Source organism: Cavenderia fasciculata (assembly GCF_000203815.1).
Source record: "Cavenderia fasciculata unplaced genomic scaffold Scf_ET2XIPL01COFD4-5, whole genome shotgun sequence".
NCBI classification, from domain to species: Eukaryota; Evosea; class Eumycetozoa; order Acytosteliales; family Cavenderiaceae; genus Cavenderia; species Cavenderia fasciculata.
The window spans coordinates 2,671,150-2,693,522 of NW_004457695.1; the positions used below are offsets into that span (position 1 = coordinate 2,671,150).

The 22,373-nt window shown below is 36.5% G+C and overlaps 10 protein-coding genes across 10 annotated transcripts; 5 read left to right on the plus strand and 5 right to left on the minus strand.

The window, feature by feature from the left end:
* Positions 1 to 3: 3 nt before the first annotated feature.
* On the plus strand, positions 4 to 558 carry DFA_08637 (uncharacterized protein; the record flags this gene model as incomplete). The annotated part of the gene is made up of 4 exons (XM_004356072.1): positions 4 to 58; positions 153 to 192; positions 334 to 446; positions 515 to 558. The coding sequence occupies 4 exons, from the start codon at positions 4 to 6 to the stop codon at positions 556 to 558; spliced, it is 252 nt and encodes an 83-aa protein (XP_004356125.1).
* Positions 559 to 724: 166 nt separating this feature from the next.
* On the minus strand, positions 725 to 1,591 carry DFA_08638 (uncharacterized protein; the record flags this gene model as incomplete). The annotated part of the gene is made up of 3 exons (XM_004356073.1): positions 725 to 883; positions 946 to 1,048; positions 1,128 to 1,591. 3 exons carry the CDS (start codon positions 1,589 to 1,591, stop codon positions 725 to 727), a joined length of 726 nt encoding a protein of 241 aa, XP_004356126.1.
* Positions 1,592 to 1,815: 224 nt separating this feature from the next.
* On the plus strand, positions 1,816 to 4,870 carry DFA_08639 (Fructose-6-phosphate-2-kinase/fructose-2; the record flags this gene model as incomplete). Its single annotated transcript, XM_004356074.1, has 5 exons — positions 1,816 to 2,472; positions 3,079 to 3,340; positions 3,446 to 3,911; positions 3,979 to 4,528; positions 4,616 to 4,870. The coding sequence occupies 5 exons, from the start codon at positions 1,816 to 1,818 to the stop codon at positions 4,868 to 4,870; spliced, it is 2,190 nt and encodes a 729-aa protein (XP_004356127.1).
* Positions 4,871 to 5,029: 159 nt separating this feature from the next.
* On the minus strand, positions 5,030 to 9,504 carry DFA_08640 (uncharacterized protein; the record flags this gene model as incomplete). Its single annotated transcript, XM_004356075.1, has 4 exons — positions 5,030 to 6,085; positions 6,168 to 8,230; positions 8,300 to 8,759; positions 9,373 to 9,504. 4 exons carry the CDS (start codon positions 9,502 to 9,504, stop codon positions 5,030 to 5,032), a joined length of 3,711 nt encoding a protein of 1,236 aa, XP_004356128.1.
* Positions 9,505 to 9,656: 152 nt separating this feature from the next.
* DFA_08641 (uncharacterized protein) lies at positions 9,657 to 10,455 on the plus strand (the record flags this gene model as incomplete). Its single annotated transcript, XM_004356076.1, has 3 exons — positions 9,657 to 9,717; positions 9,811 to 9,938; positions 10,450 to 10,455. 3 exons carry the CDS (start codon positions 9,657 to 9,659, stop codon positions 10,453 to 10,455), a joined length of 195 nt encoding a protein of 64 aa, XP_004356129.1.
* Positions 10,456 to 10,531: 76 nt separating this feature from the next.
* Positions 10,532 to 13,278, minus strand: ddx27 (putative RNA helicase; the record flags this gene model as incomplete). Its single annotated transcript, XM_004356077.1, has 3 exons — positions 10,532 to 12,766; positions 12,857 to 12,934; positions 13,009 to 13,278. 3 exons carry the CDS (start codon positions 13,276 to 13,278, stop codon positions 10,532 to 10,534), a joined length of 2,583 nt encoding a protein of 860 aa, XP_004356130.1.
* A 534-nt stretch (positions 13,279 to 13,812) lies between these two features.
* sf3b3 (CPSF domain-containing protein) lies at positions 13,813 to 17,490 on the plus strand (the record flags this gene model as incomplete). Its single annotated transcript, XM_004356078.1, has 2 exons — positions 13,813 to 14,206; positions 14,300 to 17,490. 2 exons carry the CDS (start codon positions 13,813 to 13,815, stop codon positions 17,488 to 17,490), a joined length of 3,585 nt encoding a protein of 1,194 aa, XP_004356131.1.
* Positions 17,491 to 17,552: 62 nt separating this feature from the next.
* DFA_08644 (uncharacterized protein) lies at positions 17,553 to 19,061 on the minus strand (the record flags this gene model as incomplete). The annotated part of the gene is made up of 2 exons (XM_004356079.1): positions 17,553 to 18,840; positions 18,970 to 19,061. 2 exons carry the CDS (start codon positions 19,059 to 19,061, stop codon positions 17,553 to 17,555), a joined length of 1,380 nt encoding a protein of 459 aa, XP_004356132.1.
* A 279-nt stretch (positions 19,062 to 19,340) lies between these two features.
* psmB6 (proteasome subunit beta type 6) lies at positions 19,341 to 20,264 on the plus strand (the record flags this gene model as incomplete). The annotated part of the gene is made up of 4 exons (XM_004356080.1): positions 19,341 to 19,382; positions 19,486 to 19,685; positions 19,786 to 20,060; positions 20,137 to 20,264. The coding sequence occupies 4 exons, from the start codon at positions 19,341 to 19,343 to the stop codon at positions 20,262 to 20,264; spliced, it is 645 nt and encodes a 214-aa protein (XP_004356133.1).
* A 279-nt stretch (positions 20,265 to 20,543) lies between these two features.
* Positions 20,544 to 22,010, minus strand: DFA_08646 (uncharacterized protein; the record flags this gene model as incomplete). Its single annotated transcript, XM_004356081.1, has 1 exon — positions 20,544 to 22,010. The coding sequence occupies one exon, from the start codon at positions 22,008 to 22,010 to the stop codon at positions 20,544 to 20,546; it is 1,467 nt and encodes a 488-aa protein (XP_004356134.1).
* Between the last annotated feature and the right edge of the window lie 363 nt (positions 22,011 to 22,373).

Consider the following 22,373-nt stretch of genomic DNA (forward strand, 5'->3'; position numbering starts at 1 on the left):
ATAATGTCATTCGGAGGAGGTGAAGCTTGCCCAGTGTGCGAAAAGAAGGTATATTTTGGTATGTTTGCAAAATATAAGGATCAGTCTAGATAGATGCGACTTACTAATCAACTTCATCTCATCAATCACATGAATCAACTTTTTAACAACAGCTGAAAAGGCATTAGGACCACAAGGAAAATCATATCACAAGTAAGAATAGTCATTCAAATATTGATCAATATTACAAGATAACAACAAAACAAAACAAAACAAAACAAAAGTACACAAGTTATTAATCATTTTCCTTCAAAATCAATCAATCAATCAATCAAAAATAACAACAATCTAAAGGGCATGTCTTGTTTGTACTGCATGTAAAAAATCTCTAGATAGTACCAACTTGTGTGAAAAGGATTCAAAGCCATATTGCAAGGCTTGTTATGGAAAGAACTTTGGTCCAAAGGGTGAGTAGTTGTAGGCCATTATCCACATAACAACATGTTGCTAATTTATGTATTTATTTTATTTTTAGGCTTTGGTTTTGCTGGTGGAGCTGCAATCATGCACACCAACTAAACAAGTTAGAATCATTGGTGTATCTAATTATTATTTATTTATTCTAAAATGTGTCATATATAATTACAACAACAACAACAACAACAACAACAATAAACTTCCCTATCTACTCGTTTGGGAATTGATTTTACTGTACAAAATTTATATATTTATTTATTATTATTATTTAATGGTGATGATTAGAAGCATGTTGATCCAATTGAATTGATGAATCAACCAGAGAATTTAAAACTTTAATTTTATCTTGTAAATCATCGACTATATCCTTTTTGCATTTTTCCTTTTCTTCCAATTGTTTAGAAACTTGTTCATTTTGTTTTAATAACTATATAGATAAATAAAATGGTAAGAATTGGAAATAATATAATATTGATATTTAATACAAACATCTTGATATATTTTTGATAATCTTTCTTTTTCTATTTTCTTTAAATCATTAACTTGAATAAATATTTGTTCTTCTGGATGATTCATTAATCCAATTGGTAAACTATACAATAAAAATAAATGATAATATATCAGTCAATGGATCCAAAAATAATATTATTATTATTATTATTATTTCTTACCATCTTGAACCATTTGGTAATATTGGTTGTTCACGTAATAATTGTTCTAGTTCTGATAGTCTTGGAGCTATTTGACGTTCTCTACAGATTTCAGCAAAATCCTTTTTAATATTATCAATCAACGACGAACAGACGTTGGTGTATACGATAGAGAGGTATTGTTGTTGTTGTTTCATTGTCTGTTGACCCAATTCTGGATAACATTCTATAAATCTTGCATATGTGAATTCTTTCAATGATCTCTCTACTACCAAATCGAAAAACATCTTTAATTTGTTCATTCTTACTCCATCTTCTTCTCCCATCAATATTTTCATTATTTCATCTTCTTTGTTGAATGTTATATTATGATGATCATCTTGCATTAAACTTGTATCTGCTGCTGTATTTGGTTGTTGTTGTTCATTCTTTAAAGAAGAACTATTGTTATTATTACTATTTATAAATATCGATGATTTATCCATTGTGTGTATGTATGTATCTTTGTTTTGCAACAATAAAAGTAAATGACTGTTGTTTGTTTATGATCTAATTTAAAAGTAGAGTTTGAACATGTTAAGCAATACATCAGTTTTATTTCCCTCCTTTTTTCATTTTTTTTGAACTCTACTGCTGCTTGTGTGAGATCAATCATATATTAAACTAATCGATCGAAATTGAGTATTAAACAGAGTTATATACAAACTATATGGCTAGTCGTTCACTAAACAGTCACAAAGATGACTTTCAACAACCATTCACATCATATCAAATAGAGTTCTTTGCCGAAGACGATATCATCACCATCATACCAAACTTTAGAATGGAAAAGATAGTCTTTTTATCTGGTACATATGGACCTTTTGAACCTGCTTTGCCAACAGATGTACCTCTTTGGTTGGCTATTAACCTAAAGAAGAAAAAGAAGTGTAAAATACAATATCCATATTGGTTATCTATTGGTATGTTTGAAATGAATAGATATATATGTTATATTGAATCTGAAGATATACTAAACTCTCTCTTTTGCCTCTTTAAAGATAATTTACAAGAGAAATATAATAATGAAAACAAATCAGAGATAAAGTTTCAAGAGATGCATCCACATTATATAGAAATATCGAATCTAGTATTGTCGACAGCACCCGATGATTGTGTAGAGAATGTAAATGCAATCAGAGGATTGATAGAAGATATTAGTAATAGAAGACAATCTAAATTTAGCGAAACTATGGTTAAAGCATTACAATCGGTCGATGTCAAGTCACTTAGTTCATTGTTGATACAAAATATTACACAAATTGAAATCAATCGAACAAGAGGTGTCATTTGTTCAGGTTTCAATCATCTTCAATCCATTTCAAAGGTTTATCGACATCAAGATGTACCATCTTCAAATAATAGATATTAACGCGATTGCAATAGATATAATAATATAATGTACAAATAACCAACTATTACTACTTTTTTTTTTTGGTGATTTATAAATAAATCAAAAAATATATATATGTAATGCTATTTCCTAGGACTACCAATCCCCAATTGTTCATAAGATTTGCTCATATATTGATTGTTTTGGGAGTCTTAAATATTAAGTTCTTTGTATGACATTCGAATATAGAAAATAAAAATAAAGATGAGTCTGATGGAGATGGATGTTTTAAAATGTAATATAATATTATTATAATGTAAACAAAATTATATTATATTAATACGAATCGGTAATGAATGATAAATATTTAAAAATGTGTGGAACTAGTAATAAACTATTCTATACCAGGATTTGCGGACTTTAAAATCACCTGATCAAACACAATCATATTTTTTTTTAAAGACATACCCCAATTGATCATCTTGTTTATAATCATATCCATCTGAATATAGATAGATAGATTATATATTATCACAACCCTCTTTTTCTCCTTCTTTTTATATTTGTAGTAGAGAGTAAATAATATATATATATAGATAGATAGATAACATCATTATGAATATGACAACAACATCACCATTACAGATATTCTTTAGAGTAAAGGATAGAGTAAAGAAAGGTGTCTTTACAGGAACAACATTGGATGATTTAAAGTTATTGTTTATGCAAAAGTTCCCAGAGTTTCCTGGAGGTGTTGATTGTCCTTTCTATACAATCGATAAACACAATGGAAAGGAATCACTTTTAGATGATGTATCAGTACTTCAACAATTTCAAGAAATACTTGTTAGACATGAAAATGGTAAGAGATAGATAGATAGAAAGAAAGAGAAAGATAGATAGATATGATCATTGATTTAAACATATATATACTTACTTAAATACTTAATCTATCTACTTTTAAAAGAGGAAGATACAAAGAAAAGATCACCAGGATATACAGGATTAGATAAAGAAAAGATAGTATTGGTAATGGTTGGATTACCAGCTCGTGGAAAGACATATGTTGCAAGAAAGATATGTAGAATGTTGAATTGGATGTTGGTACCTGCCAAGGTATTCAATGTCGGAGAATATAGAAGATTGCGTATTGGTGCTGGTCAACCACACGACTTTTTCGATCCTTCCAATCCAGAGGGTATCAAGGCAAGACTTCACATGGCAGTTGCTGCTCTAGACGATATGATCTCGTGGCTACACAATGGCGGAAGAGTTGGTATCTATGATGCCACCAATAGTACCAAAGAGAGAAGACAATTGGTCCTCTCTCGATGTACAAGAGAAAAGATGAATGTATTATTTGTAGAATCAATTTGTAATGATCAAGATGTAATAGAAGCAAATATAAAAGAAACAAAATTATTATCTCCAGAGTATGATATACAAAAGAATGAATGGATTATATAATTAATATTTATAACCTTTATTTTTCTTTTCTAGTTATCAAGGAGCAGATTCAGCAAAAGCAGTACAAGATTTTAGAGAAAGAATTAAACATTATAACAAGGTTTATGAAACGGTTGAAGGAAATGATTTACAATATATTAAATTATTTGATGTTGGTAAAAAGATTGAAGTCAATAACATCACTGGTTACATACCAAGTAGAATCGTATTCTTTTTGATGAATCTCCATATCCACAACCGTCCCATTTGGTTGACAAGACATGGTGAAAGTGAGTTTAATGCAACCAATAAGATCGGTGGTGACTCTGATTTGACAGAGCGTGGAGACAACTATGCACATCAACTTGCTGTCTGGATCTCAGACTGGTGTTCAAAGGTGCGTGCCGATGGATACAATGGAGAAGTGGTCGTTTGGACATCGAGTTTAAAACGTGCCATTAGAACCGCTCAATACATCTCTCAACCAAAGGTTGTAATGAGAGCTCTCGATGAAATCGATGCAGGTATCTGTGATGGTATGACCTATGAAGAAATTCAAGAAAAAATGCCAGATGAAAGAGCTGCAAGAGATTCTGATAAATTGGTAAGAGAGATTTAAAATATTAATTTATATATTTGTGGTGTATAATAATTATTAATTAAATATTATTTTTTTATTATTTATTTATAGCAATATCGATATCCAAGAGGTGAAAGTTATGAAGATGTTATTCAAAGATTGGAACCACTTTTATTGGAATTGGAAAGAACCAAATTACCTGTACTTATTGTCAGTCATCAAGCTACTCTTAGATGTCTATACTCTTATTTGACTGGACGTGTCAAAGAAGAATGTCCATTCTTAAATATCCCTCTTCACACTTTGATTCAACTTACTCCAAAAGCTTATGGTTGTGAAGAAAAAACATTTAAATTATGTAATTAAAAGAATAGAAAAATAAAAATAAAAGAAAAGAAAGAAAAATGGAAAGTTGGATCAATCTATCTTTCTTTTTGTTGTAATATTAATTAATAAATACAAATGGATTGGTGGTATTATTTTGATAGTTTAGTGATAATAGTACAAATAGTTTATTAAAGATATTTAACCATCAAGTTCTTCAATATTGGCAGCTTTGAGTTCATTGTTTTCATGTATTCCTTGCTTAAAAAGAACTTCTTGGATTATTTCAACAAACTTATCTCTGCCCCAAGCAAGAGACAACTGATAATTCTTACTTCTAGATGGCTTCCAAGTGAAGGATTTGATCTGTTTGGTATGATAGGTTCCATACTCGTCAACGGTCACTCTAACATTGGACAAGAACAACACCAACTTTTCACGAGCAAATGCAATATTAGTAGCGGTTTTTTGTGATTTCCAGTGAAGGAAAAACTCTGGGAAGAATGGCTCGCTGTGTTGTGGAATGGCAAAGAGAAAGGTTTCAATATCTGAAGATTTGAGACCACTCGATACCTTTTCACTAAATTGGATAGCTCTTTCCATTTTGAGATAGATTTCTTCACGACGGAGTTGGACTTGATTGTAGGTTGCTTCGACACAAAGCAATGGATCCTTGGTAGTGTCACTGAAAACACCGGCTAAAACACTGGCAGTGGCAACCTTGTTGGTACGATAGAGAACACCTTGGGTAATCATTGCACGCATCTTGTTGATGTGCAAGGTGTATCTAGTTTCTTGATCGATTGGAGTGGCAGTTGGGAAATACTGGTAAGCACATTCCATATAATTACCAATACTGACAACCTTGTTACTGTTGGATGCATAGACATTTTTAATATATTCAATCCATTCGCTTGGTGCAACACCATAGCGCTTATCAATCACATCGAATCCATTATAGTCGGTGATCGAAGTGGTAGAGTCTGGTGATGATGACTTGCGGTATGATCCATTCAAAATGCCTCTCCAAGCATAAACAAATTGCAAACACTTGAACAATGAATCAAGAGTTGGATAACCCTTGGTTTCAAACAAGTTGGACATTTTACTAATCGCGCTAAATGACTTGCCCTTTACATTCTTGAATGAATCATTCTTTTCTGGACGAGAAATTGGATCCAATGTAATATTAAAATATTCCTCTAAATCCTTTGATTCTGGTTCAAATAATTTAATATCTTTCTTTACTTCATATTCCTAAAAAATAAATTAATTAAATAAATTAAATTAATAAATACAAAATTGTATATATATATTTTCTTTTTCTTTTTTAACTTACAGATAAAGAATTAAAAAGTTGATCAATTGATTGTTCTTGATTTGTTGACTTATCGCCTTCAACAACATTAATAATAAATTGATCAATGATATTTTGTTCCTTGTCTCTAAAGTAACCAAAACAAGAACGACGAATAGCAGATTCGAGGACAGAATCCCAAAGCTTTGTCCAAACATTTGGATCATCGATGATTTCCTTTAATTCTTGGTCAGTGTGCACCAAGAGATAACCGAGAATGACAAAGATATTCTTTGGTTGTTCAGAGATGTGGTAGAGTGGCTTGGTGAGTAGAGCAGTCAATTGATTCTTCATGTGAGCAAAATACTTGAATTGAAGGGCAATCTCACGACAGGTACGGATCAATTGCAAGACGAGGAAGAGTTGTCTCTCACCCATATCTCTTGATACCATGGTTCCGAGAACCAAAAACAATGCGTTTAATTGGTCGTATTGGTAGGCCATTGGATCAAGAGTTACAAAATAGCCAAGAATGCTACGGAGTTGGCAGCTGGCAGTCTTCCAATGCAATGGATGCAAGTAGAGTGGCAACCAACTGTTGATTGGTTCACGACCACGACCACGAATAACACTGGATACATTGTCAACCTTGGCACTGCCATCAAAGCCACCAGTGGCCTTGTCCTGTCCCTTGGCAGCGATTTCCAAAGCGAGTGCATCTTCGATCGAAGACTTTCCAATAAAGGTGGTGGAGTAGTCGACGATACGCAATTGGGTTGGATCGTCAATAACTGCTTCTGGACGCTGTACAGCCAAACCAAAGCCCAAAACATCCTTTTCTTCAATCAATTCGCTCCAATTGCAGAGAGACAAGGTACAAGAAAAGAGTTGGAGACTGGCCTCCAAGAGTTCCTTTTCAACTGGATCTGAAATATCCTCCAACTCTTCCAAACCATCAACCTCTAATGCGGCAAGTCGTTGGGCGTCAGACATCATAGCCGATGCGTTTCTAGTGACCTTGGCAGTAGCACGTCTTTGACGACCAGCATTTCTAAACATGAATTGATAAGAAATATCAGCCATACGTGCAGCTGCAACAGCATTCCAATCAGACTTTAACCATTGATTGACAATCTCTGACAGCTTGGAAGAGAGGTTTTGACAGTTGGTCTTGAGATTGATGACTTCTTGACGTGCAACCTTGTCCTTTCCAATGACTGAAAAGATGGTAGTATTGTCAATTTCACGCAACTCTTTTTGAAAGGCAAGAATACGCTTTGAATAATCTAACTTGTTTTCTTGAGTTGGAGTATTTTTAGCATCATGTTTCTTGAGTACTTCCATCAATGTCTTGAGTGATGATTCAATACGAACTAATTGTAAAAGATAGACCATTGATTTGTTGTTGGCCTGTGTGGCAGATGGACGGGTTGGAATGATATGGTTGGTAGTTGCCAAAGATGTACCTACTCTAATATCCAATTCCAATGGTTCAGAGGTTGTTGTTCCGGTAGAGATTAAGATGGCTGGTGATTCAGATCCAATACAAATCGATGTATTAATTTCAGAGTCACCATTTGCATCCAATGCAACGGTAAAGGTGGCAGTATGACTACCAGAGTCTAAAAATGTGATATGGTCACCCTCTGCAAACGACACTTGTACCGATGCAGTGTCAGAGTTGGCCAATACCAATCCAAAGATAAAACGTAACTTGTCTTGGAGTGCGTGTGGACCATCGGATGGATCACAATACTGATACACACCCTCCTTGGTACCAAGCATTCTACGGATACCATCGAGATCGGTAAAACGAGAGTTTTCAGTGAACCCCATTGTATGAACAGTGATGGCAGCACAAGTAATCGATTTGATCAATGATTTCAAACTTGTAAAAGCAGCCTTTTGGTCACGAACAGTTGTATGACTGCCATCTGTCAAAAAGATGATGGAAGTATCAGTCTTTGGATCATAATACTTGTCGGAAAGGAAATCAGTTCCCTTTTTATAATATCCACGTAAAATATCTCCACATAAATTAAATGTAGCTGCAAAACATGTCTTTCCAGTTGGTCTTTCATTTTGAATTAATTCTTTATAATTATCTAGAGAAATGAAATATAAAATATTAGTTTCAATATATTTTATAATTAATTGTATTTATGTATATTTACCCTTTGTCCATTTCATTTGATAAGCAGTATTATTGAAAAAGATGATTTCCAGGATTACTTCTTGATGATGATTAAAAACAATTTGGAAAAGTGACAAGAGAGTGCTTTGGATTTGTGGCCATACGTAACGGATCGACGCACTCTTGTCGACCAATACAATCAACATTTGCTTTCTATCGCTAGTGTTGACAGGTACATGAATACTGGTACGAAGAATACCATCAAATGTTACTGAGTCATCGTATGTTGATGATGACGATGAAATATCAATTGATGATTGAGCATAAAATGTGTTATCCTCACCTGATGTTACTTCATTTTCAGTAGTAGTGGAAGTGGTGGTTGATGTAGTATCAACCTTATTGTTGTTGACTTGGTCATTGCCAAGTGATTCAGAGATTGGAGGTAAAATATCCATCTTTAATTGTTGTTTAATAATAATAGTGTCTTTGTTGTTATGCTAGGAGATATAGTAGTTGATGTTGTTGTTGTTGTTGATAATATAGATTCTCTTTTCTAATTCAAACATAGACTGTCTCTTGTGTGTAGGTGTATGTATATATAAATAATAATAGTAATAAGTAGTAGGTAGTAGTTATATAATTATCAATAATAGAATGTTATGTATAATTAATTAATTATTGAATGATTTGCTTTCACAAGAAGAAGAAGATGCTGCTGATGTGCATTATTAAAAGCACTCAATTCAATCTCTGTCTCTTTTAGACATTATTATTCTTCGATCTATCGCATATCAGTGACAATGCAAACAAGAAATAATTAAAAAAAAGATGAAATTTTAAAGATAGTAATCCACCATTTTAGGGCATCGACCCTTCATTCGAACACATCGATCTCTCTCTATTGTTTTGATTCTTTGTAAAATAAGAAGAGGAAAAACAATGGAACTTTTAAAATGTTTATTTATATAACTTTGAAATATATTATTATTTTTACTAGTGATAATAATATAGTAGGTTCAACTCATCATTCATGAACTGATTATTACTACCCAGTTTCTCCTCCTCATGATATTTTATTTTTTTTGATTTATTTATTATTTATCTTAATACCTGGAATGGAGAATTATTATTATTATTATTATTATCATTATTATTATTATTATTATTATTATTATTATTATTATTATAATTATTGTAATAAAATATCGCTTTCAAGAAAAGGTTGACAGACGAAAAAATCATATGGTTATAAAACATTCGTGATTGATCCATCAGCAAATTCAAACTAATATTACTTTAACAACAAATACTTACTTACTACTAATTAATAATAATATCTAGTATATTATTATTAATACTATTACTATTACTATCAACCCAACCACCAGTGAACAATGTTACAGATATTCCAAACATTATCAGGTCTAGCATTAGTGGCTGTATTAATGATTCTAGGTAAATATTGAAGACTAGTAGTCATATGATGTTATCCAAACAAACAAACAAACATTTAATCTAACTCACCTATTCAATCATCATTTACTACAGGATGGTTTGTAATGTGGAAGATGTACTTGTCTAAATATGAATTTGTTAGAGAATTGATGGGTTACAAAAAGGATGCACTTAAACCTAAACCAAAGAGCAGAAGAACTGGTCCTGTAAAATTAAACTTTGTATGGTAAACCAAGATAGTTCTTTGTGTTGTACAACAATATTAATTTAGTTACTAACTGTACATTTCTCTAATTCAAAAAAGGATGATGATTCAAAACAAGATTAATCACAAACAACAACAATAACAACAACAAATTCACAATATCATTATTACTACCCTATACGATTGGGTGATGATGATGATAATTAATTAATGTACATTAATGATGAAAAAAAACATATAATGATATAATAGACACAACAAGAAATAGAAATATACTACGAACGATACAAACCAACCAACCACTCAACCTTTAATATTAATAATATATTGTAAATACACAATCAGCATGCGAATACTATACTATAAAACACAGCCCTATATCAATACAAAATGATTTACTTGTCCATTGTACGAACAAGTAATAATCCATCCCCCTATCTTACATCCCATTTTAACAGAGATATATATATATATATCTCTGGAACAAATTTGTTATAAATTATTTCAAGTTTATTATTATTATATAGTTTTAAAAGAAGAGGTAATATTTGATGATGATGTTGTTGTATTTTATGATATTGTTGTTGTTGTTTAAATTCTTCATTTTCTTTAAGAAGATTTAGATTTAGCAACAACTTTACCCTTTTTAAATGAAGATTTACCTTCAGAGATGGAGGTAATATCCTTTTCGAAATCATCTCTGCCAACCTTTTTCTTTTTGATTTGGGCAGTCTTTTTAGCTTGCTTGGCGTCGAGTTTGAGCTTTTCTTGTGGAGTTGGACCAGCATAGATACCGGCACGGCGAAGGGCTTCGATACGCTTGGTCTCCTTGCCAGAGGCACGTTGGTTGTTTTGTTCGGAACGGAACTTTTTGGCAACCTCCTTTTTGGATGGTTGGCCTCCAGACCCTCCTTCAAAGGCGTCCTCTTGCTCGGCCATATCACGAGCCATTTCTTCACGATGCATAACACTACGACGTTTCTTACGAGACATACCTGCATATGGATCCTTGGGTGCCTTTTTGAGGAGAACACCCTTTCTGGCGGGTTTGCCACCTGCGACAGGCTTGCCGTCCTTGTCCATCGACACGATACCATTCTCAGTCTTCCATGCCTCACGTGACTCTTCACGCTCCTTTTTACTTTGGAACCATACACGCTCCATCGGTGCAGCTTCGGGGATGATACCGCCGTTGTCGGTGATGAGCTTCTTGTGGCCGAGGGCGTTGGCGACGATACGCTCAGCCTTCATGAGATCCTTTTCCGTCTTTTTAAAGTCGAGTTCACGCAACTCTTCACGAATAATGTCTTTGACGTCGTCGGTCATCTCGTCGATCTTGGCTCTCCAGAGTTTGATGGATTCTTGGGCGACGGTACGGCTCTTGGCCTTTGTCTTGGCACGCGACACGATATCCTTGAGGATCTTGCGGTCGGCTTCGGTGATGAACGAGCACGAACGACCGGCGAGACCGGCACGAGCGGTACGACCGACTCTGTGGATGTACTGTGCAAGACTACGTGGCATGTTGTAGTTGATGACGGTACGCACACCGAGCACATCGAGACCACGGGCAGCGATATCAGTGGCGAGCAAAAAGTCGACCTCTCCATTACGGAACGACTGCAATGCTTCGAATCTCTGCTCCTGGTTGAGATCACCGTGCAGCTCGCCGACTTTGAGACCCGAGAGACCGAGTAAGATGGCGATACGATGCACCTCCTTTTTCGAACGGAAAAAGACAATGCAGCCTCCACCGTTGAACACACGCGTGCACAGGGACAGGAGCATGGCGGTACGGTCGGCCAATTGACCTGGCTTGATCTTGATAAACTCTTGTTCGAGTGTGCTGGCGACCTGGAACAACGCGTCTACAGCGACACGCACCGGCTGGCTGAGCGACAGCTTGGCGAGCAACTTGACATCGTCGGACAGAGTGGCCGAGAAGAGCAGTGTCTGACGTCCGTCTGGACAACTCTCTACGACTCTGTTGAGTTCATCTTTGAAACCCATGTCCAAGAGACGATCGGCTTCATCAAGCACGAGAATCTCAATGTCTTCGAGACCGACGTCGTGAGCATTTAAAAGATGGTCAATCAAACGACCGGGCGTGGCGATAATGACATCTGGACGTTTTCTCAACTCGTGTTCCTGCACCTTGTTGGAGAGACCACCCACCACAAGACACGACTGCACGTTTGTGAATTGAGCCAACGATTCAAACACCGAGTGACATTGTAGTGCAAGTTCACGTGTTGGCAAAACAATCAACACACGACTGACACGATGTGTAGCGTCACGGTACAATAGACGCTCTAAAATAGGCAAGATAAAGGCGGCTGTCTTACCACTACCAGTGGTAGCACTAGCCAATATGTCCTTGCCGTTGAGAATGAGTGGGATTGCCTTGGCTTGGATAGGTGTTGGTTGAGTGTATCCAAGTTTGGCAACAGCCTTTTGAAGTGGACGTGATAAATGCAGTTCTTCAAATGTTGGTAAATCCATAACTACCTCTTTCTTCATTCTTTTGTTTGATTCTAATGTCTTTAATGTATCCAATGGTTCTACTTTAACTTTTGGAATTGATTTGTTGGTATTGTTATTTTTTGGTACTTTTTGTTCTTCCTCTTCTACTTCTTCAACTTCTTCAACTTCACTATCACTATCACTATCACTTTCATCTTGTTCCTTTTCTTCATTATCTTTAATATCTTCATCGTCTGATTCATTTTCTAATTCTTGGTCATCGCCATCTCCTTCAACCTTTACTTTTGTATCTTCACCTTTAAACTTTTTCAAATCTAATCTCTTTTTAATCTTATCTTCTAATGATGTTATATTTGGGTTCTATACAGTACATATCAATATTAACATGTTAATAACAACACCAACTATAATAATATCTAATATTCATCTTTTCTTTCATTAAACACATACAGATGGTTGAGTTCTCTTCATCTTTTCAATGGTTGGTGCAAAATCCCATGGTAATACTACTTGTGCTCCTTCTTCAAACTAGTTTATCAAAAATACATTAGTATTTGTATATTTGATTGATAGATACTACTATGCTATCTTATACTACATACATCAAACTCTTCATCCATATCATCTTCATTTTCAATTGTTGGTGTTGCGTTATTATTATTGTTATTATTTTTAGTAGTAGTAGTAGTTGATTCCTTTTGTTTCTTTGTCTTTTTCTTTTTCTTGTTTTCTATTTCTTCTACTTCATCTTCTTCGGCTTCACTTTCATCATCCTCGTCGATATCTACATTGGTGTCTATTTCTTCATCGTCGTCGTCGATGGTCATAACAAAGTCATCGACCTTTCTCTTGACTGATTTGTTTACTACCATCTTCTTTATATTTATATATATATCGCACAATAATAATAAACACAAACAATAATAATAATACTCTCTCTGAGGTAGTGTGCAACTTTCGTTCGTTTTTTGAAACGAGATTTTGTATTGCCGCCGAACTTCGAAATTAAATATTATTAATAATTTTTTATTACTAGTACTATTAACTTTAATGATAAACTTTCTGTTAACAGTAGTTAATGATGATAATAATGAATTTGTTGGTATTCTAGTTTCATTGGTTTGGTGTATTTGATCAAAGATTACAAAGTTTGTTAGGGTATCCCATTTTTTGAAAATCACCAATTGAATGAAGTTGCGAAAACTATGATCATTGACCTATTCATTAATATATTTATATCTAACTATCTATCTTCTTTTTTTTTTTTCATATACTTACTTACTTACTTACTTACTTACTTTAACAACAACAAACAAACTATATTGTTGTTCATAGAGAAAGAGAGAGAAAGATTAGTTGTTTTTTTTGTTTATACATATCATTTACTACCTATATATATATAAATAATGTATCTTTATAATCTTACATTACAAAAATCAACAGCAATCTTTCAATCAGTAAGTGGAAACTTCTCAGGATCGAAGGCAGTAGAAATAATCGTATCGAATGGACATGCATTAGAGTTGTTGAGACCCGATGACTCTGGTCGATTGGATCACGTGTTGTATAGTGAAGCATTTGGTGTCATTCGTTCAATAGCTCCTTTTAGATTGACTGGTGGTTCAAAAGACTATCTCATCGTTGGTAGTGACAGTGGTCGTGTTGTCATTCTCGAATACAATCCATCAAAGAATGTCTTTGAAAAGGTACATCAAGAAACATTTGGTAGATCAGGTTGTCGTCGTATCGTACCAGGTCAATATATTTCAACTGATCCAAAAGGAAGAGCTTTTATGATTGGTATGAAATTAATTATACACAAATATATTATATATCATACTAGTTAGTCAATACTTACTTACTTTTTACATTCTTTTTTAATAATTACTTTAGGAGCAATTGAAAAACAAAAGTTGGTATATATTTTAAATAGAGATTCACAAGCTAAACTATCGATTAGTTCACCTTTGGAAGCACATAAAGCACATACGATCGTATTCTCAATGTGTGGTGTAGATGTTGGCTTTGAGAATCCAATCTTTGCGACCATCTCGGTCGACTATTCGGAAGAGACAAATATCGAGGACGTTGAGGAGACTCACAACACAAAGGTATTAACATTCTATGAATTGGATTTGGGTCTCAATAATGTGGTTAGAAAGTGGAGTGAAGAGGTGGATAGAAGTGCGAATCTAGTCGTGTCGGTGCCAGGTGGCTCGGATGGCCCGGGTGGTGTGTTGGTGTGCGCACAAGGTCGTGTATACTACCGCAACATAGGACATGCCGACATATCAGTATCGATCCCACGTCGCAATGGAATGACTGAAGAAAAGTCACTCATGATCGTGTCGCATGCATCACACAAGCAGCGTGACATGTTCTTTTTCCTCGTTCAAAGCGAGTATGGAGATCTCTACAAGATTACATTGGATTATTCAGGAGAGATGGTGTCGGGTATGCAAATCGCCTATTTTGACACATTCCCAACAGCCAACTGTATTACAATGCTCAAGAATGGATTTTTGTTTGTGGCGTCAGAGTTTGGCGATCATGGACTCTACCTGTTCAAGTCGTTGGGTTTGGATGATGCACCGACGGCCTCTTCGGCCGGTAACACTGAGATGGTGTTTTTCGAGCCTGTCTTTGAGCCGCGCAACTTGGTGCTGACGGCAACCATCTCGTCGCTGTCACCAATCGTCGACTTTAAGGTGGCCGATCTTGCACAAGAGGGAACACCACAGATGTACGCGTTGTCGGGTGTTAGCGAGCGTGCCAACCTGCGCGTGTTGCGTCACGGACTGCCCATCACGCAGATGGTCGACTCGCAGTTGCCCGGCACGCCCGCAGGCATCTGGACGATTCCACAGAGCTTGACGACGATGCGTAACCCGCAGTACCAGGGTATCGGCACGGTTGAGAGCCCGGCCGACCGCTACATTGTCGTGTCGTTTGTCGGTAGCACGTTGGTGCTCGGTGTCGGCGAGACGGTCGAGGAGGTGCAAGATTCGGGCATCCTCTCCACCACCACCACCATCCTCATCCGGTCGATGGGTGCCAACCTCGACTCGATTGTACAGATATTCGCACAGGGCATCCGTCACATCAACGCCGAGCGTCGTGTCAGCGAGTGGCGCGCACCCGGAAGAAAGACCATCTCGATCGCCGCAGCCAACCAACAACAAGTCATCATCTGTATCGGTGGCAGCGAGATTATCTACTTTGAACTAGACCCCGCTGGAAACTTGACAGAGGTCTTTAAAAAGGACATGCGTAAGGACATTAATTGCATCGAGTTTGCACCGATCCCACGCGGTCGTACAATGTCTCGATTTGTAGCAATATCAGATTATGACGGACCTGTCCGTATACTCTCGTTGGAACGTGACAATATGCTCAACCAAGTGTCAATGGTAGACACTGATCGTCAACAAGTTGAGCAACTATGTGTCGCTGAACTCATGGTACATGAACCAGGTGTCGACCAACAAATTGTAAACACACAACGTCAGGGTACACTATTCCTCCACATTGGTCTAAAGAATGGTGTGCTAAAGAGAGCAGTCCTCGACGGGTTGACAGGTGAGATATCAGACATGCGTACACGTATCCTTGGACGTCGTCCCATCAAATTCTTTAGAGTCAAGATCAAGGGCAGTCCTGCCGTCCTTGCATTATCGACTCGTGTGTGGATGTGTTATTCCAACCTCGGTCGATATGAAATCACCCCTCTCTCTGTCGAGCCACTCGACCACGCCGCATCACTTTCCTCAGATCAATGTCCCGAAGGTATTGTCGCCACCAGCGAAAACAACCTCAAGATCTTTTCCATTGAAAAGTTGGGCGACCTCTTTAACCAAGTGCAAATCCCACTCTCTTGCACACCCAAGCGATTCGTCGTTCATCCCCAAACCAACTATATTGTCTCGATCGAGACTGAACACAATTTTAGCACTCAGTTTGAACCCGAACTCGCACAAGATCTCGAAATGCCACGTGCTGGAAAGGGCAAGTGGAAGTCGGTCATTCGTATTTTAGATCCAGTATCAAACCAAACATTGGATCTTGTATCTCTCACCAACAATGAAGCTGCATTCTCAATTGGAACGGTCATGTTCCAAGAAGGTGAGGTCATGTTGGCTGTAGGATGTGCCAAGGATGTTCAGTTGCAGCCACGTGGATTCTCGTCCGCATCTATCCATCTCTACCAGTTTGTCGAGAATGGACAAAAGCTGGCGTTGGTGCACACCACCGAGACGGATCTCATCCCCCACGCAGTCGGCTCGTTCCAAGGCAAGCTGATTGCCGGTGTTGGCAACGTACTACGTCTCTACGAGCTCGGAAAAAAGAAGTTGTTGAGAAAATGTGAGAATAGAAAGGTGCCAAACCAAATCACATCGATCCAATCGCAAGGTGACAGAATCGTAGTGTCTGACGTCCAAGAGTCGGTACACTTTTTCACATACCGTCGCTCCGAGAATGTATTGGTGTTGTTTGCCGACGACACCGCGCCACGTTTTGTTACGTCGTGTGTTATGCTCGATTTTGACACGGTTGCGATTGCCGACAAGTTTGGAACGATTGCAGTTGTACGTATGCCACCTAGCAGCGACACTGACATTGACATTGAAAATGAATTGGATATTGGAACGTTGACGACCAAGTCCAAGTTGGCACTTAACGGTGCAGCAAACAAACTCGAACTAGTCGCTTCTTTTTATGTTGGTGAGACTTGTTGCAATCTGACTCGTACCTCGTTAATGGTCGGTGGCAGTGAAGTCATTATCTACACCACACTCGGCGGCGCTATTGGTGCATTGATCCCATTCAGCTCTCGAGAGGAAGTTGATTTCTTTGCCCAACTGGAAATGCAAATGCGTCAAGAAAAGGAGTCATTGTGCGGGCGTGACCATCTCTCCTATCGTTCCTACTATTTCCCTGTTAAAAATGTCATCGATGGCGATCTTTGTGAACAATACTCTACCCTAGATGCCACCAAACAAAGATCAGTTGCTGAAGAGTTAATTCGAAATCCATCTGAAGTTTTAAAGAAATTAGAAGATATAAGATCACAAAAATTATTATAAATCAAAATAAATCAAATCAAAATCTAAACTAAAATAGTATTTATTTATTTATTTATTTATTTTTATTTATAATTATGCTTTTTATAGAAAACTAATTGTAATTCATAAACATTGTGAAATGGTAGAGATGGTTTCTTTATGGTACAATCAAATTGATCACCCAATCGATTCTTGAGGTTATCGGTAAGACTAACAAGATTAGGACAAGGTGCAGGTATCTTTTGTCGAAGTTTAAATTTGAATAGTGGTTTGCTTTCTCTGAGGTATTGGTCAAATGCAAGAGGATCATCCATAAATTTAGAAAATAGTGACCCTTCTTCGTAAGGTGCACCAAAACAAAGATTGGAGAGAGTCTTGCTTTGCATCAAGCAATCTGAAAAGGATTTGGGCACTTTGATTTGAAATGAAAAGAGTGTATCCAAACTCGATAGACATGGACTTTCTACAAGGATTCTACCGACACTATCCAACATTCCAGGATATGAAACGGTCAAACAGAGCGATGTCAACTTGCTCAGAGAATATGAACCCCCAAAAGAAATATTTACTTTGAGGATGTTCATGGAAACCGATTCGACATGATTGCATAATTCCAATTGTGCAGATGGTGGTAAAAAGTTGGCGTGGCATTTAAAATCCCAATGGCGAATCGATGGGTGAGACTTTATGGTTGAAACAAAGTCTGGATGTAAAAATGCAGTAGCATCTCGGAGGATACAAAGGCTAGAGTTTTGGAGCAACTCATTGTATGCTTTGAAACCATCTCCCGCAATCCATTCATGGCTGACACCAGACAAGTTTAACCTTTTCAACCGCTTGAATTTGGATAATAGCTGCATCAGACATCTGGGGATTTGTGGTATAATTAATCCCTCTAGGTTGTCTTGTAAAGGTCCATAGGACAGAACCGTTTGCATACACTGATCGGTTCCTCCAGGGATATCATAAAACACCAATTTCCGTAATGTATTGGCATGGGACTTGACCAACTCGACCAAATCCTTATCAATATTGACGCTAAGTACCAATGTACAAAGATGAGAAAAGTGTACCATATTATTATTATGTCCCATTGATGCACGTATGGTAAGTTGTTCGATACAATGCAACAAGTGACCATAGTCTTTTGTAAGCATATCCTTGACTTGTGCTTCCTTTTCCAGTGGATGATTAAATGTTATTCTTTTGATAATCGGTAATATATCGGTCACTTTCAATGGCTTCAACTTCTTCTCCTTCTCCTCCTCTTCCTCTTCCTCCTCCTCGTCCTCTCTTTCTTTGTTGTAATTGGTAATTGCATCCTTTAACAATAATAGTTTTGTAGTTTCACCATAGATGTTTGCATTTATACTATATTTAGATAAAGCACTTTTGATTATTTCGTGTCCATCTTTTTCATTAGACATAAAGCATATGTGTCTATTAAACCTAAACCATTTCACAAAGTTGAACCATCTCCAAGACACCCTTGATACACACATTGCAACCTCTTCCACTTGAAATTCACAACCTTCAATATATTTATCCAATATATCATCTTGAATATAATATGGTAATCTTGAAAATGACATTTGATATATTGGTAACTATCTTGAAGTGAAAGTTAAGAGTAAGAGTATCATCATTGTAATTGAGTAAAAAAAGGGTAAAAAAAAAATTAAAAAAAATTAAAAAAAAAGGTGATGTTCACTTTTTGATGATCATGAAAACTTTTATTAATTAAAATTATTAGTAGCAATAATTATTTGTTGTTATTTAATTGTATATATCAATCTCAATCAATCAACCTAAACGAATTATATATAGTGTTAAAAGAACACAACTTGTATAGATAAAAGACATAATAAATAATGGAAGCACCTGAATGGGTCGACAATGCAGTAGATTTAGGTGTATGTAGTAACAAGACAAAGACTATCTTTTATCTATCTATCTCTCTCTCTCTCTATATCTATACTTACTTATTACTTGCTTACCTTACTTAAATCTATATAGACTACAATTATGGCCGTTGAATTTGACGGTGGTGTTGTTATGGGAGCAGACAGTAGAACAACCACAGGTGCATATATCGCTAATAGAGTAACCAACAAGATTACTCCTATTCATGAAAAGATTTATTGTTGTAGATCAGGTTCTGCTGCCGATACTCAAGCAATCTCTGATTATGTTAGATACTATCTCGAAATGCATACGTATGTTTAGTTTAGATTCGGCTAACAGGTTATTAAGAAAGATGAAGATGAAATAGATCTATACTAATGATTTATTCTACTTTTATATATATATATTTAGACAAGAGTTGGATGATCAACCGGTAGTAAAGACAGCAGCTTCATTATTCCAATTACTTTGTTATAATAATAAGAACAACTTGATGGCAGGTATCATCGTTGCAGGTTGGGACAAGGACAAAGGAGGAAGCGTTTATAATATCTCTCTTGGTGGTTCAATGATCAAGCAACCATTTGCAATGAGTGGATCTGGTTCTACCTATCTCTATGGTCATTGCGATGCTCAATTTAAACCAGGAATGACCAAGGAAGAATGTGTAAAATTTGTTCAAAATGGTAAGAAATAGGATATATATTTATTTATATTTATCGTAAAAGTAAACTAATCAACACGGTTTGTTTTTATATTTAGCATTGGCATTGGCTATGTTCAGAGATGGTTCATCTGGTGGTGTTATTAGACTTTGTATTATTGACAAGGAAAATGTAGAAAGAAGAACTATTCCAGGCAACCAATTGCCAAGATTCTGGGAAGGCTAATTTGTTTTTATACATTATATTGTATTTAAATAATAATTTAATTCATTTTAAATTACACGATCCTCCTCTTCCTCCTCTTACGATCACTTTAAACCCCCAAACAAACAATAGAAACAACCAAAAAATAATAAATATAATAAAAAAAACCTACAACAAATACTGTTTTATATATATATATACATAATATACCTATTCTATTTATTTATTTATATTTACTATTTTATTTTATTTTAATCTTTTTTTTCTTTTCTTTTTTCTTTTAACTTCTTCTTCTTCTTCTTATTGATAAATCTTATTTAAAACAAAACCTTTGGTTGAGTGAATACAAAATACATAGTTTGAAGATACAATGTCATGGATCTTTGCCAATAATTCCTTGTCAGTGTCGGAATTGGTCTCCCAGAAACAGAAATAGGCACGGTTGACACTGGATTTGGCAAACACTTCAAAGAAGGGGATGAGAGGGAGCTGTTCGACTTGCTCTTTGGTGGAGCCACTACGAAGCGAGAGCTTGTCAAGCTTTTCGTTGACTTCGAGTAATTCACGTAGTTGATCGATGTGCTCGTTGGGGACACCGCCGACATAGGTGAGGTAGAGGTCACGGAGACTGGTGAACTCGGCATAGTTGTTGACGGCTCTGCCATTGGCAAAGGTAATGCTGAGGTGCTCATACTCTTTGTGCAAGACAACGTCGTGCTCGCCGACAACACTGAGGTTGATCGACTTGATGTTTGTCTTTTCGCCAAAGACTTGGGCGCTGATTGGAACGGTCTCAATGTGATAGGATGTGTAGATTGGCAACGAAGCAATCGAGTTGTTTCTGTACAAGAGGTTGAGGTATTCCTCACCCTTGAGAGATGGATCTTGGATGGCCAACGAGGTGACATTGGTCAAACTCTCTTCCATGGCATCCCATGGCAACTCGATGGTGACCGAGATACGGAAGTGGAGTGAACGCAAACTCTCTGGAATACTCTTGATCAATGGACGCAAGGTCTGGTGGGTACCTTCAAACGAGACGGTGAGGTTGCGCAAGGATGATGCCTGCTTGATGAATGGGTCGAGGTTGGACGAATAGGGTACGTCGAGGGAAACGATCGTGTCACGGACTGGTCCGAGTGCACGGATGACGTCTTGCACGCCGTCGGGTCTAAGAGACAACTCGACGGTACGAATGGGACGACAGGCAGGGTTGTTGATATTGTCGGCCTTGTACTTGGCAATAGCACCGATCATTTGGGCGATACCACCAGACACGTCCTTTTTAGAGAACTGTGCCAATGTGTGCGAACGTACAATAATCGATTCAACCTCGTCGAAAAAGTAGCCAGATGCAGTGACACCGTTGTACTTGATGGTGCCCGATGCAACGTGCTTGGAAAAGGCAGTGAGTTGATCACCCACCATATACTCCCATGCCGAGCTCAACGATGCACCAATGACGTTGTAGATGCTGTAGCTGACAATGTGCTCGCTCTTTTCCAACAACAACGTGTTGGGTGACTCGATCATACAGTAACGGTTGTTGGTGTGTGTCTTGTACTCTTCTGCTTTGTATCTGTATGGGTTGAATGGTTTGCTCTCACGTTGATTGTATTTGATTTTGCATTGATCAAACCAATGCCAGCTGACATGAGACAAAGCCATCGCTTGCTTTGTTGTATAAAGATCTGCTCCAATCCATTTCAAGTCCCAACAATAATGAATGATCTTGTTTTGTATAATATGTGGTAATTGATCCAACATTTTCTTATTAACTAAAGATTAGATATAAATATATAGAGAGAGAGAATGAAAATAGATAGATCTTAAACCTAAATATAAATAAACAAAATGTACAAAAAAGCGATGATGCTGATGAAATGAGTTGCAGAGAGCAGCATGATGTAAAGGCGTCGTCACTCTAGGTCATCAAAAATCAGATATTTTTCATAAAAATTTGATATTGAAAAAATAAGGGAAATAATCTTGTTTGGGCAAGTCTTGGTACTTTGGTAAAAATAATATAATAAATTTAGGTTGTTTAAAGTAACTAAATACTTGTGTTTGTTGTTGTTGTTTTACATTTCTTATTTACAAATAATTTATTAGTTTAGTTTTGTATCTTGT